Genomic DNA, 15,275 nt, shown 5'->3' with positions numbered 1-15,275 from the left:
TATCTTTTAATTGTTCCCTGCTTCTCACAATTTAGATATGGTACCACTCAGCTATAAAACAAAACGGCACATGTCTCTGCAGAGATCATTTCTATTAAGTTTTGGAATTTCTGAAATCATGTTGGTCCGTGACAAATCTTTCTTACTATTTTAATAACTCAATGTAGTTCGAAAGAATTCGCTTCACTACATAAAGCTGAGAGTTGCTTGCAATTCTTGTCTCCATAGCTGAAATGGAAAGAAGGGTTGTAATTATCGGGGCAGGAATCAGCGGCCTTGTTGCCTGCAAATACGTTATAGAGTTTGGATTTAATCCAATTGTCTTTGAAGTTGATGATGGCGTTGGAGGACTATGGAGACATACCATGGAGTCCACCAAGCTCCAAAACAATAAACAAATGTTCCAGTTCATGGATTTTCCATGGCCGCCTTCTGTGAAAGAAGATAATCCAAGTCACAAGCAAGTGCTAGATTATGTTAACTCCTATGCTGAACATTTTTCCCTCATTCCTTACATTAGATTCAACTCCAAAGTAATTGATATAGATTATGTTGGTGGAGAGTCCAGTGAAGAAATGAAGTCATGGGAATTGTGGGGTGGTAATGGCAGGCCATTCTGCTCCAAGGGAACTTGGCATATTGCTGTGCAACATACCAAGAATTTATCCATAGAGGTATTATTTATAGTTTATTTACTTTGGTAAGCTCTTAGTTTATAATTGGAGGAAGTCTTGCTTTCATTTATCTATTCCTTGTTTTGCCATCAAGCATCTTCTTGGGATTCTTTTATTCTGTTTATCACTATAACATAAAGTTGTGGCTAATTGTCACCATAATTATGCATGCATAAATTTTATATTGTACCAACAGGGTTCAGTTGATTGAGCAGTGTGCCTAAGTTGTGGAGTTTGATTCCTTCTTAACCAAAAAAAAAAATATTGTTGAATGACATGGAAGATGAGTATGAGTTTAAATAATGAATAAAAAAACAGCATGTTTATTAGATTCTTTTGTCATTTGCAATGGTCGCTTTTGCTATATAGTATAACATACCAAAGTGAACATTTATATGAGCAGGTGCATGAGGCCGAGTTTGTTGTTCTTTGCATTGGGAAATATAGTGGTTTTCCGAACATTCCTGAATTCCCACCCGGAAAAGGCCCAGAAGTTTTCAATGGCAAGGTTATGCACTCCATGGACTACTCCAATTTGGACAATGACACTGCTGCTGAATTGGTCAAAGGAAAAAGAGTAACAATAATAGGCTCACTGAAATCTGGTCTTGATCTAGCAGCTGAATGTGCAAATGTAAATGGTGAGAAATTTTTTGTTGGAAATTTTCTGCACAAAACCTGCAGAAGGATTTATTTAACTGTCTTACATCACTAACTAGTAAGTAGTTATATTTCCTTCTCAATTTTCCCATTCTGATATTTCCTTCCACTAATAACTTTTGTAGGAATGAAGCATCCTTGCACAATTATCCAAAGAACCGCACACTGGTTTCTTCCAGATTTTAACTTTTGGGGTATTATTGCTGGATTCTTGTACTTCAATCGCTTTGCGGAGCTTTTAGTTCACAAGCCAGGGGAATCCTTCCTACTTGGCCTCGTGGCCACTTTACTTTCACCATTGGTAACAACAATAAATCACATCTTATTTGGATAAATTTCTTTATAAGTTATTATCGAGAAAGAAAAAAAAAAGATTAAATGGATTGAGCTTCTTTCTTAAGTCAAAATCAACTCACTTCAATTTTTGAAGAAGTTAATCAAGAGGGCTTCTAAAAATTTTAAGTGCATAAATTAATTTTAGTTTATCTTACAATTTAAGTTTGAATCTAAATTTTATAAAATCAGTTTGTAAGTTCAAAGTTGTTCTCTACTTGTACACTTTAATTTGACCATATGAATTACTATACAATATGAGATTTCCAACAGTTTATGAGAGAAACTTCATTTATATTTTATATTCTTATTTCCTAGTCTTATAAATGTTCATGGAAAATAGGAACAAATTGTCACATTCATATATGGTTCCATTATTAACTTTCAGAGATGGGGAATTTCTAGACTTGTTGAAACTACTCTAAAATGGAAGCTTCCATTGAAGAAGTATGGAATGGTGCCAAATCACAGCTTTCTTGAGGACCTCTCCACATGTTTGTTTGGGGTGTATCCTGACAACTTCTTTGACAAACTAAAAGAAGGATCCATCCTTATAAAGGAATCACAAAGCTTTGGCTTCTGCAAAGAAGGTGTAATAATTGATGGAGAAGCTAAGCCCTTGGAATCAGATATAGTATTTTTTGCCACTGGATACAAAGGTGACCAAAAAATCAAAAACATATTCAAATCTCCGGTCTTCCAAAAGTACATCATTGGGCACGCAACCTCAACAGTACCTCTCTACAGGTCAGTCCCTGCTTGGTTTGGCTCATTTTTCTTCCATAACCTGTTATTTAATATAGCCTTAAACATATTCTCTCTCATTAATTTTTTTTTTTGGGGGTGGTTCATAATTTGTAACCTTTCCTTGGTATCTTGATTTGATTTTATAATATTATCTTTGTTAAAAAAATGTTTAATTTTAGTCTTTGTTAAATTTTTTTTATTAATTAATGAATTTGTTAAATTACATGTTTAAATGAATTTAGTCTTTGTCATTAGATTTGCTTTTAATGATTGAACATAATTAGGCTCTGTCATACTCGGGTAATTTGTTTACAATGGCATCACTAACAACATCATATCTAACAATCATAACTAAAAGCATGTATTATTGCATTTCAATAGAAATAGAGATTAAATAAAAAAAATATATTATAGCAACTTAAATCAAAATTAATTTTAGAAAGTAAAGAAAAAATATATTTAAGTCTTCGTTACTATTACTTTTAAGATAAAAATATTATGAATTTAATTTCTACGCCAGGAGTACTAATTTAAAATAATTATTGCATGTTTTTTAAGATAATTATAAAAAAGAATAACAAACTTTTATGACCATTTATGATTAGACGAAAGAATATATATTTTTTATATTATTAGTGCATAAACTGATTGTTTTCTATTATTTTCTTATATAAAGATTCTAAACCTTACTTGTGCTATACCAATTCAGACAAATAATTCATCCTCGAATCCCCCAGTTGGCAATAATAGGATATGCTGAAGGGCCATCAAATATTTTTGCCTCGGAAATGAAAAGCTTGTGGCTGGCGCATTTCTTGGATGGAAACATTGAACTGCCTAGTATAAGAGAGATGGAAAAGGACGTGAAATTGTGGGAAGACAATTTGAAGCTTTATGGTGGAAGGTATTATTGGAAAATATGCATTGCTCATTGTGCCATTTGGTATCACGATCAATTATGCAAAGACATGAAGCATAACCCTAGAAGGAAGAAAGGCCTTTTTTCAGAGTTGTTTGAACCATATGGCCACACTGATTACGCGAGTCTTACTCGTAAATGACAATTTGCAAGCAATTAAGTTTGTTTGATTGTTGCATCACTTCCATAATGAGAATTTATATGGGTATTTTGATTACATCGATATTTACATCTTAATTTTATTAATATTTTTTATTATAATGTTATTGATATGAAGTATTTATCAATTTTATTAATGATTATTATTGGTCAGAAAACTTGATTGAACATTGATATGATTTTTCCTCCCAATTACATTTTTTCGATCAATGTCTTAACTGCTTTGTCTTTCCTTCAAGTGTATAAATACTTTACGTATATAATAATGAAGGGCATGCAGTCATTTGGTCACTTCACGTGCGTAAATAGCATTTCTTTCTCTCTCTCTCCTTTATGGCCATTAAACCATTTTAATATGGTATCAGAGCTCTTCCTATGAAGAGTTTTGCTGTGCACTCAATTCCATATTTCAGTTTCTCTTCTTCTTGACTCTATTCACCATGAACGAATTAACACCAAACACAGAGAGCTATCTCTACCTTCATCCAAGCGAAAACTCAGCTGTGGCCCTTGTTTCGCCAGCTTTAGATTCAAGCAACTACCACTCATGGAGCAGGTCCATGATAACAGCACTGAGCGCCAAAAATAAAGTGGAATTTAAATGGGAATGCGCCGGAACCACTGAAAACCGATAGGACTTATGGAGCATGGAGCCACTGTAACAACATGGTGGTATCTTGGATAGTGCACTCAGTATCAGTTGCGATTAGACAAAGTATTCTATGGATGAACAAAGTTGAGGAAATCTGGAATGATCTGAAATCCCGGTACGCGCAAGGAGATCTCTTGAGAATCTCTGACCTTCAACAGGAAGCTTCATCGATAAAACAAGGTACCCTCTCTGTCACAGAATATTTTACGAAGCTACACATCATAGGGGATGAAATTGAAAATTTCAGACCCGATCCCACTTGTTCATGCACCATTAAATGCACCTGCTCAGTCCTCACTATCATTGCTTAACGAAAGTTAGAAGATCGAGCCATGCAGTTTTTGCGAGGATTAAACGAACAATATAACAACGTCCGATCTCATGTGTTGCTCATGGAACCCATGCCCACAATACCAAAGATTTTCTCTTATGTAGCTCAACAGGAACGTCAGTTATCAGGTACTAATTCCCTGCCAAACTTCAACCTTGAATCAAAAGAAAGCGCTTCGATCAATGCTGTCAATATCATTTGTGAATTTTGCGGACAAATTGGCCATATTGAGAGTGTTTGTTACAAGAAGCACGGTGTGCCTTCAAACTATGAAGGAAGAAGCAAAGGTTACAATGCAAGAAACGGAAAAACATGTACCCATTGCGGGAAAATAGGACACACCATAGATGTATGTTATAAGAAGCACGAATTTCCTCCAGGATACAAGTTCGGCAATGGCAAAGTGGTAGCAAATAACATTGTGGCAGTAGAAGGAAAGGCCATAAATGACCAAATGTAGCGCCATGAGTCTCAAGAATTGGTTCGCTTCTCACCGGAGCAGTACCAAGCATTGCTCGCTTTAATACAACAGCCATCTTCAGGAAGCTCAGCATTTACCCAATCTCAGGTTGCCTCCATCTCTTCATGTTCCACTAACACCACGACAAGTACACTTCTCTCTTTCGAAAAAGCAGATTCCATCTCCTGGATATTAGATTCAGGAGCAACTGATCACGTCTCCTCCTCCCTAACCAATTTTCATTCATACCATCAAGTTAGTCCCATCATGGCTAAACTACCAAACAACCAACACATTCATGCTACCCACTTAGGAACAGTGCATCTTACCACTTCCATTATCTTGACTGATGTTCTATACATACCGTCCTTTACTTTCAATCTCATTTCCATATCCAAACTCGTGTCTTCAACTAATTGCGAACTAATCTTTTCTTCTAATACTTGTGTTCTGCAGGATACCAACACCAAAGCGAGGATTGGTACAGTTGAAGTGAGTCATGGTCTTTACCAGTTCACCTCAAAGCCACCCAACTCACACCATATGTTCCACTATTGTTCATCCAAAATGTAATGTCATTCCTATAGACTTATGGCATTTTCGTATGGGTCATCCCTCTTTTGAAAGACTGCAAGTTATGCAATCCTATTACCCTTCTTTGCATAATAATACGAATTTCATATGTACTACATGTCATTATGCAAAGCATAAACGATCATCCTTTTCTTCCAGCACTTCACACGCATTAAACAACTTTGATCTCATACATGTAGATATATGGGGACCATGTTCAAAAATATCTATGCATGGGCATTGCTATTTTTTAACTATCATGGACGACCACTCTTGTTTTACATGGATTTACTTAATGCAAACAAAAGCTGAGGCCCGCAAGATTATTATTGACTTTGTTACATATATTGAGACGCAATTTAATTGAAAAATAAAAACTATACGAAGTGATAATGGTGCTGAATTTCTTATATATGATTTTTATGCTCAAAAGGGAATCATCCATCAAACCACTTGTGTTGAAACTCCCGAGCAAAACGGCATTGCTGAATGTAAGCACCAACATCTATTGAATGTTACACGATCTCTCTTATTTCAAGCAAACCTTCCCCTTAATTTTTGGTGTTTTGCATTACCTCATGCAGCATATTTGATTAATTTCATTCCTACTCCCTTTTTAAATAATAAATCTCCTTACGAGAAGTTATATGCTCATCCATGTGACATCTCTAACCTTCGGGTCTTTGGTTTCCTGTGTTACGTTAGTACCCTTAAATCTCATAGACAAAAGCTTGACCCTCGTGCCCACCCATGCATCTTCATTGGTTTCAAACCACACACCAAAGGATACCTCGTATATGACCTTTATTCCCATAACATCACTGCATCTTGTAACATTGTCTTCTATGAAGACCATTTCCCACTATTTCCTGATAATCAAACCTCACCCACCCTTCATAAGTAACCCCGATAAATTTGACTCTCCCATCCAACCCATTGTCAATCCATCATCTCCTCACACTACTAACCCTTCCCTACGACGCTCAACGAGACCAAAACAAGCACCCACCTACCTCCAAGATTACCACCGTGCACTCACTTCTCAAGTTGATACCACTGCGAGTAATGTTCGGTATCCTCTACACTCCATCCTATCTTATTCTCGCCTTTCTCCCTCACATTGACACTTTGTCATGTCAATATCGGTAAACACTGAACCCAACTCTTATGCTGAGGCTTCTAAATTTGATTGTTGGATTAAAGCAATGCAGGTTGAGATACAAGCTCTTCAACAGAACTAAACTTGGACTCTTACAACTCTACCACCACATAAGACAGCTATTGGTTGTCGATGGGTCTACAAGATCAAATACAAAGCTGACGACACTGTTGAACGATACAAGGCATGCCTAGTAGCAAAAGGATACACTCAATTGGAAGGGTTAGACTTCCTCGATACCTTTTCTCCCATGGCTAAGCTCACTACTGTGAGATTACTTCTTGCTCTTGCTGCTCTTCACAATTGGCACCTCAGGCAACTCGATGTAAACAATGCCTTTCTTCATGGGGATCTTGACGAAGAGGTCTACATGACTCTTCCTCCAGGACTTGATGTACATGATCCTAACCTTGTTTTCCGTCTTCAACGTTCATTATATGGGCTCTAACAAGCCAGCTGTCAATGGTTCACTCGGCTCTCTTCCTTCCTCCTCTCCCACGGATTCCAGCAGTCTTCAGCTGATCATTCCCTTTTTCTGCACTTCCATAATAGTGATATCACCGCTGTTCTTGTTTATGTTGATGACATCATTTTGGCAGGTAATAACCTCGACACTATTGCATATATCACCAAACTCCTTGATCAAGCTTTCAGTATCAAAGATCTTGGCACGCTGAAATTTTTTCTCGGCCTTGAGGTTGCTCAGACTAGCCATGGTATCCACTTATCTCAACGCAAGTACGTCCTGGACATACTATCTGACTCAGGCATGCTTGCTTCTCGACCAGTTTCCACTCCTATGAACTATTCCACACGATTAACTGCTTCGATGGGTACTCCCTTATCAGAGACTTCTGCCTCCTCATATCGACGTTTGATTGGAAGACTCATTTACCTCACAAATACTCGTCCCGACATTACTCATGCTGTTCAACAACTTAGCCAATATATGGCTCACCCAAACTCTGCCCATTCACAAGCAGCTTTTCGTATCTTGCGGTATCTCAAAGGTTCACCTGGTTCTGGTATATTCCTCGCTACTCACGGTACCCTACAGCTCAAGGCTTTCAGCGACTCCGATTGGGCGGGTTGTCGCGATACACAGCGTTCCATCATCGGATTCTCGGTATATCTCGGTCCCTCCCTGATTTCCTGGCGTTCAAAGAAACAATCCACAGTTTCTCGAAGCTCCTCTGAGGCATAATATCGAGCCTTGGCATCTACCACATGTGAACTTTAGTGGCTCACGTATCTTCTCCATGATTTTCGGGTCTCCTTCATTCAACCTGCGACCCTTTATTGCGACAACCAGTCCGCTATCCAGATAGCTTCTAACCTCGTCTTCCATGAGCGTACTAAACACATCGAAATTGATTGTCATATCGTGCGAGACAAAGTCAATCAAGGACTACTCAAACTGCTTCCCATTTCTTCTCACATGCAGCTCGCTGACATCCTCATGAAGCCTATCTCGCCATCTCTATTTCACGGTCTCTGTTCCAAGCTGGGAATGATGAATATCCATTCCCAGCTTGCGGGGGGCTCTTAACGAATACTAGTGAGTTAGTAGCATGAGTTAGTGAGTTAGTATCATGAGTTAGTTAGGCACAACTGTTACATACGGTTAGCAATTAGTTTTCTGGTATAACTAACCAACCACTGCTTTCTCTTTCCTTCAAGTGTATAAATACTTTGCGTATACAATAATGAAAGGCATGCAGTCATTTGGTCACTTCACGTGCGTAAATAGCATTTCTTTCTCTCTCTCCTTTATGGCTATTAAACCATTTTAATACAATGAGACTCGAATTTATGATCTTGCCTGAGGGGATTAATTCCAATACCACTCAAACCAACAACTTAGTCATTTTTGACTTTTGCACACTAATTAAGGAAATCATTAAAGGCTTAAAATAAGTAAAATATCCAATTACTCCAATTATAGGAGTGATAATGAGAATAAATGCACTACACAATTTCAAGGCAACTGCTGCTGAAGAAGGAATCCGAAAACAAAAAAAAAAACTCTCTCCTCTCTCATTTAATATACGTGTAATTAGTGAAAATAAATCTCTCTCCATCAAAAACTCTACTTTGTTTCATGAGTTGCTAAAAATATTTCTTCTTCTTCTTCTCATATTAAAGCTCATTAATCATTCAATGGGAAGTTGTCCCTAATAAATAAGTAAGATGGAGAAAGCGACTCTTATTAAAAAAACAGAGGAAGTAGTTTCTTTATTAGAATTTAATTTTTTTTACAATAATTTACTTTAAATTAAAATGTAAATACATGTTGATGTTACATCTAATAGTTATAATTACTCTTTTAAGAATTTATTTTAAATGAGTAAATATTTTTAAGCTAAATTATTCATGTGGTCCTTAATTTTATTTTAGGTTGAAATATGATCTTATTTATTAAAAGTTGTAAAACAATTCTTTTAGTAAAATGTATGATTTTCTATTTTGGGACATATCTGATATACATGAAAACTATGGAATCAAACTAATGTTTGGAATAAAAAGAGAGATGAAACTTACATAAAAAGTGTGGTTTATGAACAACCGAAAAATTGAAAAAATTCTCAAAATCAGCATGAAAATTGGTTGAGACCCACTTTAATTCTAATTATGTGAGTCCCTTGTAATAATAACCAATCTTCTTTTTTGGATGGGAAGTTAAGCTCTGATAAGGTTTCTGTACATCTCTCCTTTCATGGCCTTCCATGGTCGAGGGGTGTTGCTAGGTGCACCCAGCACCCTACGTGAAAAGGCAAAAATACCCCGTGTATTTTTAAAATATTTTTGTGCACCCAGCTCATTTAGCTTGATCCGCGTATGCTATGACGTGATCCACATAGGTTTTTGTTGATCTGCAGAAGCTATATTTGATCCGTAGTTGACGTAGATGATCCGCAAGAAGCTTGTGTCTTTATTTTTTTATTTTAGAAGGGGATTTTATTTTATTTTTGAATACGAATAACATAAAATTTGCACAAATTCAAACGTTAAATCATTCCAAACATAAAATAACATTACATTAACTTAAACAGAGTCGAAAGAAATACAATTAGCATCAAATACGACAATTAAGTCATGCTAATTTTGCGACAAGGACATATTATCTTCCATTTCGATTACATGCTTACTAAAAACAACTAAAATTTCTATTGACCCAAATTTTTTTCAGTAGTTAGAATGCACTAACGCCTTCAACATGTCATCGTTGGTTTTCAGTTCAATAATTTCGAATTTGATAATTTTATCTGAATACTCATAGTGACTTGGTTGTCGAAAAAACAATCGCCGTACCATTTGTGTTTCATGAATACCATAAGGGGAAATCCCATGAGGCGCAACTTGCTTGATCAAATCCTTCAGTTCATCCATGGTACATCCAGAAGGAATATCAAACTTTTTGGGATTTTTTCCTGTGAATGAGTAACCAACAAACTCATTTTGGCGTGACATGTTCCACCTCCCATTGTAATATAGCAGGGCATCATGAGTAGGGGTCATAGTGGCTTCAAGTATGTTTAATATACCATCTGGTGTTCTACCAATGATGCATAATAACTCAATCGGACCAACACTTGAAAATTGATGATTACACATTAACATTGTGTTAACATCATCATCATTTTTCAGTTGCATACATTGAAATCGAAGATGGTTACCTATATCTGTGAATGGCTGCTGGTAGTAAATTTCATCCAAATATTGTTCGTCGGTTAGCTGAAGGGTATTGTGTATTCTGGTTTTTAACGTTTGAAAATCACAAGCGTTAGGTACTCGAAAAGGTACTGGAGTGGAGGTTTGAAAATAAACACCACTATCGTTGTGAACAATGGAACCATTTGGAAAAATAAAACCTAATTTGGAGTTCATAATTGTCTGACATGCTTGCATTTCCCAATACGTAGTCAAGTCTTACAGTGTCCTATCACGCTTTATGTTAACACGCTTGCATTTCCCAATGTATTGTCAACTCAGACAACGATTTATCATACATGCGTACTTTATTTTAGTTGCACCAATTTTTTTTTTCCGAAAAAAGCAACAATTAACTAATAATTTTTATGTTAACATAACAAATAAACAAAGGTACATTTTCAATCATCATTTAAGTCAACATAGTCTCTTTTGTACATCCTGAAGCTTCTATAATGTTGCATTCTACTAATATATGGAGTTGGCCACTGCTTCGCCTGAAGATGACAATTGCTAGACCATAACAATGCTACTGGCGATAAAGGACAACGGTTTTTTAAATAAATATGTCGTACATGCAAAAAAAAATAAAATTAACTCAATCGTACACAATTGATTTCATAAATATAAAAAAACTTGATATCTACAATGTACCTGAACAAAATGATTGCCATAGACGTGACCGATACAAATTATGCGATGCACCGAAGAATCTCTCGGTGGTTGACTTCTAAGAGAAAAGAACGTCATGCTTTGTTGGTGAGGCAAGGATTACATTATACCTTGATGCAATCACATATCCCATGTTGGTTATATCCATCCACTTATCCATAGTGACCTAAATGAAACAAATATAGATGTCAAAGTTAATTTTAAAGTAAGTCTTAAAAATCAAAAACATAAATTAAATACCTTGGTTAACCCATCAACATGTAGTGACATCCTTAAATCCTCAAATTTGTCCGTGCCACCAAAGAGCTTGATATAGTCTTCTGAGAATTTGCCAAGTTCTATAAGCAGATGGGTGCGGACCAAAGACCAAGAGTCTTCACCCATACCTAATAAACTGACAATCGACTGATATCCATAATTTCCATCAGCTTTGACATCAACAATATTATCAATGAAGTCGTGGATAAACGGTTGAAATTGATCCAACATAGGCATCATCCTTCTTGGATTGGGTTGGTCAGAAGATGATGAACTACGCCTCACTGACGAATTGCTATTTTGCCGAGAATGAAAAACATCTACATACTCCCAATAAGATGGATCGCGCTTTGTTGACCTTAGGTTTTTTTCATCGGTTTCTTTGGTGCACCTTTTGTGTTAACCTTTGCTGGAGGAGGACACATCGAATTTTGATCAGGGTATGCAATTTTGCAAAGCTTAGTCTTCAAAGTAAACTTACCTCAAAAATCAAGTTCTTCAAATCTTTTGGATATTGTTTTCATTACTTCCTTGATGCTCACCTCGGGCTTAGATAACCCTAGGTCATAAAAAGTGAGTCTCCTCCAGAACATATGGATTGAATCCAGTGGGATGCAACCAACAACATATTTGGATAGCTCACAAGCACAAGGAAGACCGTGCGTGGTTCTCATCACACAACCATAAGTGGAAGGATTCTTGCCAGCATAGTGAACACGCTCAAATTCAGCAGCAATCTGATTTAAAGCATACCTTGAAACCATTTCAAGAAGCCTCTTGTATAAGGTTTTTTTGAAGACATGTCCAACGACATGTGTACTTGTTTCAAATGATGCTCTAATTTCCGTGTGCTGTAGCGTCATCATGTTGTTCATCGCATCCCAGACACTGCATAAGTCTCCAAGGCTATTTTGTACCACTCTTTTTAAAGCCCAATGAGCAGATTCAACCCTACATTTCAAATACACAAATAACAATAAACATATACAACAATAAAAATCCATCAATTCATCAACGTTAATAGAAATAAGTGAACAATTTCATACCTGTTTGTTGTTGTGCTCCCTAAGTGCATCACCTTATTCCTCCACACGGTAACAAATTTTTCCTTGTGTGGGATTATCCATGTATCCTTGACATAATAAACAAACATTGGCCAAGGTGAACAAACCATTTCAAACCTTTTTAGGCACTCATCAAACTGCTGCTCCGAAGGACAATCAACAAGAGTTCCCCAAGCATACATGACATATTCCCAAGCATTTCTTTGACCAATTAACGATTTCCATTTGGCCTTCACATTCTTGTTTATGTGAAAGCTGCACAACAAATTTGTACACTCAGGAAATACAATTTTCACTGCATTCATCAATGCTAGGTCTCTGTTAGTGACAATAACTCTAGGGAGGACATCACGTCTTAAAAATATACCTCGGAAGTGTTCTAAAGGCCAAACCACATTATTAAGACGTTCACCCTCTAGATATGCAAAACCGGCAAAGAATGTCGTCCCAGTTGGTGTCACCCCAACAAAATCGAGCAGTGGGAGTCTGTACCTATTTGTTTTGTAGGTACTGTCTATCAAAAACACCAAATTACATGCGTTGACTAACTTCATTGCATCAGGGTGACACCAAAAGATATCACGAACCACGTCTTCATCCTTTAATCTGTGCCAATGAATATACTGATCCCGTTCATGAAGCTTCATTAGATGTTGCATTTCAGTATCACTTCCTCTTATGGAAGAATGGTATGCACTTCTTGCATTGTATATTTGTTTGATGGTCATACAACTATCGGCATTATGTTCCTTTAGAGTCAGCAGAATGTTTCTTGGTTTCATCATTGACTTCGTCATATCAGCAATAAGTGTCTTTTCAACTTTAGGCAATCGCCTGACATATGGATGTCCAACTAATGACTTGACCAATTCATGATTATTAAGTGTCTTCTAACAAATTCTTTCTTCTTACACCTATACTCGTCACTCCTTTCACAACCAATTAACACAAACAAAGTCCTTCCTCTACTACCTGTGTTTATGTCAGACCTTACAATCATCGCCACAAATCCATTTTCACAAGCAACGGATCGAGCCCACCACAAAACATCCTCACGTTTGTCAAACACCTATAAACCAATCCAGATAATTTTAGTTTCCTACAACATTCATTTTATTAAATCATTCACAATCATGAACATTATTACCTAAGAAGTATTGAACGCATCCGAACAATCAATATGTGGTTCATTCACACCACATTCTTCTTCATTTTCATCCATACCAACTTCTTCAGGCATTATACCTTCATACATCCACTGATCTTCGACCATTTTAACAATAAATCAAAAATTTCAACAAAGACATACAACACATAACCGAACTACACATAACATACAAAACTATACATAATAACTCATCATTAGTAAAAAGCCAAAACCATTTCAAGAAGACTTGCAGATCAACTTGATCCGTAACTATCAACTTGATCCGAAGCAATGAAATCTATATACGGATCAAGTTGACCCGTAAACTTCTTGCGGATCAACTTGATCCGCGCGATCTACCGTACACCAGAACACACCCAACACTGCGTACCTTGTATGCCGCCGCTGGCCACCGCAACACCGAACACCGGTACCTTCACCTTCACAGAACCTAATCATTCACCGAACCAAACCGATCGCAAGGAAACCAAAAAAATACGGGGAAGCACTGCGCACCGAAGAGAGAAAAGAAGGAGAGAATGCACAAATGGAAGCATTGTGCCGTTTTTAAAAGCTGGGTGCAGTAAATGGAAGCACTGTTCATGGAAAAGGGAGAACGAAGGAGCAGTAGGGGCACTTTCGGGAATTTTAAAAGTTGTTGGGTGCACCAGCAATGATGCTGGGTGCACCTAGCAACTCCTATGGTCGAGCTACGCCTCGTTTGCCCATGGGAGTTCCTGCAACCTCCCTAATAGCAAAATCCATTCAATCGAAAAAGAATCTTTGCTAAGATGGTCAGCAACAATTGTGATATTCCCCTAAGTAACCTTCCTAAGCCATGCCTCAAAGGGGATAAAATCTTTATCAAGATATCAAAAGATGAATACCAATTGAGCCTCAAAAGTTGCACGAACAACTTGTATGTTAAGCTGAGTCTCCCAAAGGGTTCTTCCCCTTTGAAGACAACAAAGTTATATGAAAAGCTTTTGAAGTTGTGGAGCCCAGTGACCCACTGGAAAATAGTCATCGGGAATGGGCTACTTTGAGTTTAGCTTTGTGACTCTAAAGGATCTGCAAAGCATATGGTCAGCAGGCACCTGAAATCTCTCTCATATTTCAATCATAGCAAGATGAATCTCTCTCACGCCCAGTGTTGGATCTGTATGATGGACCTTCCTTAGGAGTATTGGCATCCAAAACTTATGTTTGCAATTGCTGGTGTAGTAGGCACACCAATCATGTTTGATGAGGCCATAAGAAATCACACCCTTGGTTATTTCACTTGGCTGCTCGTAGACATTGATATGAAGGAGCAACTCCATTCAAAGATCCTAGTGGAGAGGGACGGGGGTTCGCATTCTTTGTGAATATTGAGTACGGAAAGCTTCCCCTCTTTTGCGACTGTTGCAGGATTGTGGGTCACAACCTAGCTTAATGTAAAAAAAAGGATGCAGAACTTCTTCAAGGTCAGAAAAACCCTACTAATAACCCTAGAACAAGGAAGATTGCCCCACCTAAGTCAACCTAAAAACCTCATCTTGAGCTAGTAGTGCCTGTATCTCAAATGGAGGAATCTACAATCCCCCATGAGGATGATGCCCGTGCACAAACACAAACTATTTGTATAAATTCCCTAGTGAACCAGCGTGTTACTAAGGAACCAAGCATCGAAATCTAGAATACCCCTGCTAAGGTGTTGGAGGGGGCTGACAACAATTTTTTGCTGGAAGATATGGTCAGTGACTTTGAGAGCCAC

General features: G+C 37.3%; 1 protein-coding gene and 1 pseudogene across 1 annotated transcript; both read left to right on the top strand.

Annotated features, from left to right (window-relative positions):
• Positions 1–233: 233 nt before the first annotated feature.
• Positions 234–3,599, top strand: LOC114388751 (probable flavin-containing monooxygenase 1). The gene is made up of 5 exons (XM_028349406.1): positions 234–674; positions 1,078–1,315; positions 1,460–1,635; positions 2,056–2,414; positions 3,124–3,599. Exons 1-5 carry the CDS (start codon positions 234–236, stop codon positions 3,473–3,475), a joined length of 1,566 nt encoding a protein of 521 aa, XP_028205207.1. The 3' UTR covers positions 3,476–3,599.
• Positions 3,600–3,710: 111 nt separating this feature from the next.
• On the top strand, positions 3,711–7,132 carry LOC114388752 (annotated as a pseudogene).
• The last annotated feature ends 8,143 nt before the right edge of the window (positions 7,133–15,275 follow it).

The sequence above is a fragment of the Glycine soja genome, chromosome 15, assembly GCF_004193775.1.
Source record: "Glycine soja cultivar W05 chromosome 15, ASM419377v2, whole genome shotgun sequence".
NCBI classification, from domain to species: Eukaryota; Viridiplantae; Streptophyta; class Magnoliopsida; order Fabales; family Fabaceae; genus Glycine; species Glycine soja.
This window is presented reverse-complemented; position numbering and strand designations above follow the sequence as displayed.

What these genes read in the sequence shown, in the direction of transcription:
- LOC114388751 (XM_028349406.1), top strand. Translation starts at nt 234, where the DNA reads ATGGAAAGAAGGGTTGTAATTATCGGGGCAGGAATCAGCGGCCTTGTT. An exon ending in CCAAGAATTTATCCATAGAG is followed by an intron (nt 675 to 1,077) that starts GTATTATTTATA and finishes TTATATGAGCAG; the next exon opens with GTGCATGAGGCCGAGTTTGT. An exon ending in TGAATGTGCAAATGTAAATG is followed by an intron (nt 1,316 to 1,459) that starts GTGAGAAATTTT and finishes TAACTTTTGTAG; the next exon opens with GAATGAAGCATCCTTGCACA.